This window comes from Morus notabilis, unplaced genomic scaffold, assembly GCF_000414095.1.
Source record: "Morus notabilis unplaced genomic scaffold, ASM41409v2 Scaffold179, whole genome shotgun sequence".
In the NCBI taxonomy this organism is placed as follows: Eukaryota; Viridiplantae; Streptophyta; class Magnoliopsida; order Rosales; family Moraceae; genus Morus; species Morus notabilis.
In genome coordinates this window covers 383393-386109 of record NW_010360916.1, presented here as the reverse complement: position 1 = coordinate 386109, position 2717 = coordinate 383393, and the positions used below count along the sequence as shown (strand labels likewise).

General features: G+C 26.9%; 1 protein-coding gene across 1 annotated transcript; it reads left to right on the top strand.

The window, feature by feature from the left end:
• Positions 1-1131: 1131 nt before the first annotated feature.
• LOC21406707 (two-component response regulator ARR9) lies at positions 1132-2463 on the top strand. Its single transcript, XM_010097664.2, has 4 exons — positions 1132-1234; positions 1360-1547; positions 1652-1722; positions 2210-2463. The coding sequence occupies exons 1-4, from the start codon at positions 1132-1134 to the stop codon at positions 2433-2435; spliced, it is 588 nt and encodes a 195-aa protein (XP_010095966.1). The 3' UTR covers positions 2436-2463.
• Positions 2464-2717: the final 254 nt, after the last annotated feature.

Here is a 2717-nt window from a genome sequence, read left to right as displayed (position 1 = left end):
AGACAAAGTCCAGAATAGTTGCCTTAATTGAAACCGAAAGATTAAAAAAAAAAAAAAAAAAAAAAAAAAAAAAAAAAAAAAAAAAGAAAGAAAGAAAAACACCCACCTCAATCTCCATTTTCAATTTTTTACATTTATTATTTAACACAGAATTATACTAACCTAACATGTTATTATTTAAATAAAAAATAAAATAATACAATTTACATGTTAAATTGTAAATGTACAAAATAATAAAAAAATATTATTTAAATAGAAAATAAAATAAATAAAATTTACGTGTTAAACTAATATGCTATGTTTGGTAGGGAGGAAATAAAATAGGATAGAAAGAAAATATGAAAGTGATGAAAAATAGCAATGATGGAAAGAAAATTGATTTTTTTTTATGTTGTTTAGTACGAGAAGATGGAAAGAAAATGAGTTTACCTTCACTTGTTTAGTATTGAAAGTTAAATTGGGATGAAAAAAAAAATCTTATTCGTAAATTACTTTTATACCCTTAAATTTTTTACTTGGATGTTGATGGAGAAAATAATAGTTTAATAACTTTACTCATTTTAATGAGTTGTCCTCATTTTTCATTCCATTTTTTGCCCACTTATAGAAAAAAAAAATAATAGGACCCGTATGTATTATTTTCCACTATATTTTCTCTTTCTTTCTCTTTTCTCTCCTACTAAATAATCTATATTTTTATTTTTTCTCTTAAAATTTCTTCACCTTCTTCGTTTTACTTTTCTTTTCTACTAAACACACGAGAAAATAAATGTACAAAATAATAAAAAGAGTGATTAAAAAAAGACGACTATTTCTGAAAATGAATATTATATGCAAAAAGAAAAGAGCAGCTTCTTTCCTTCTTCACCAATTCAAAAATCAACGTAGAAGATACGGAGAGATTCTCTTTGATGAAATCTGGCGGATCTCCCTTTCCAAACTGTCAAATTTTCAAGAGGATTTTCGTATCTCTTTTGATTCTGATGGCTACCCATTTAAAAACTCACAAACCCCCTCTGTTGGGTTTCACTGTATTCTTCAACAATATTTCTTTTTGTATTCTTAATTCTCAATCAATTGTTATTATCATTTTTCCTCTGCTTTTTCTTGGTCTACTTCATTGTTTTGATAATGGGTATGGCTGCAGAAGATCAGTTTCATGTATTGGCTGTTGATGACAGCATAATTGATAGAAAGTTGATTGAGACCCTCCTCAAGATTTCTTCATATCAAGGTAATAATATAATTGACAGAATTCTTTTTTTTTTCTTTTTTTTTTCGTTGGATTTTTTATGAAGTTTGAGTCTAAATCTTCTGGGCATTTTTGGTTTTTTATTTTATTTTATTTTATTTTTACAGTTACGGCAGTAGATTCTGGAAGCAAGGCTCTAGAGTTTCTTGGTCTGCATGAAGAAGATGAACAAAGTGATGCAAATATTCCCTCTGTTTCCCCAAGCAACCATCATCAAGTTTTGGAAGTAAATTTGATTATTACAGATTACTGTATGCCTGGAATGACCGGCTATGATCTCCTTAGAAAGATTAAGGTAAAAATAAATTACAGCTTTTCTGGGATTTCTTTTTCCACATCATACGAACCAAAATTCATTAACGCAAACATAATTAAGTTGATGTTTTCTATGATGTGCAGGAATCTAAATCGCTTAAGGACATACCAGTTGTCATCATGTCATCAGAGAATGAACCATCAAGAATCAATAGGTAAAAAATCTAAAATTAAAATTAAGAAGACGTTTGGTTCATAGATTAGAATTATAAGATTAGAATTATTTTTGATTTACGTGTATTTTTTATGAGAGAAAACACTATAACGAATCATGAACCATAATTCAAATCAAAATACGAATTTTCTTACCAAATGTCCCTTAAGACTCTGTTTGTCATTTTTCGTCTAATTTTTTAAATTTTCTCTTTTTTTTTCATTTCTCAAAACTAAAAAGAAAAACACACATGTTTGGTAATAATTCTTTTTGACTTAATTCAGTTCATTGATTCGAATTTTTAATTTGAACTGAGATATAATTTTATATGAGAATTTATTATTGTAGCAGAAAAAATTAGATGTGATTTTTTATAAGAACTTTTAATTATAATAAAATTAAAATTAAAAATTTGAATCGATTAAATAAACGAAGTCTTTTTATTTTTGTGATTTGAAAACTTATATGGGTTTGTCACATTTGATCAGATGCTTGGAAGATGGGGCACAAGAATTCTTTTTGAAACCAGTTCAGTTATCAGATGTAAACAAGCTCAGGCCCCATTTGTTAAAGGGTAGTTCAAAGGGAAACCAACACACCATCAACAAGACAGATGAGGCCACAATGGAACAAGAAAATCAGTCAACCGAGAGACAGAGAAACATTTTATACCATGACTTGGAAGTGGTCCAATTAGAATTTGATAATTTATAAAAATTAATGGTCTCTTTAGATTTATTAAACACGCTCTAGAAATTTAGATAAGATTTAGTGTTGAGATATAGATAGCTACAAACAGATTTTTCAATATTATATATATATGAATTGTTTCTTATCAGACACTTGTATAATCGTATATAAATTGTGTATATTTATACGTAAATTATATATATTTACATGTAAAATCATGTATATTTAACATGAAATAGAACAAATCAGTTAATATACATATTTTCATGCTATGTGTTCACTAATTTTTATAAAAAAAACATATTT

Bases quoted from the DNA above. Each gene is read 5' to 3' on its own strand.
- LOC21406707 (XM_010097664.2), top strand. From the start codon at position 1,132: ATGGGTATGGCTGCAGAAGATCAGTTTCATGTATTGGCTGTTGATGAC. The intron at 1,235-1,359 runs GTAATAATATAA...TTATTTTTACAG, and splicing joins CAAGATTTCTTCATATCAAG to TTACGGCAGTAGATTCTGGA. The intron at 1,723-2,209 runs GTAAAAAATCTA...ACATTTGATCAG, and splicing joins GAACCATCAAGAATCAATAG to ATGCTTGGAAGATGGGGCAC.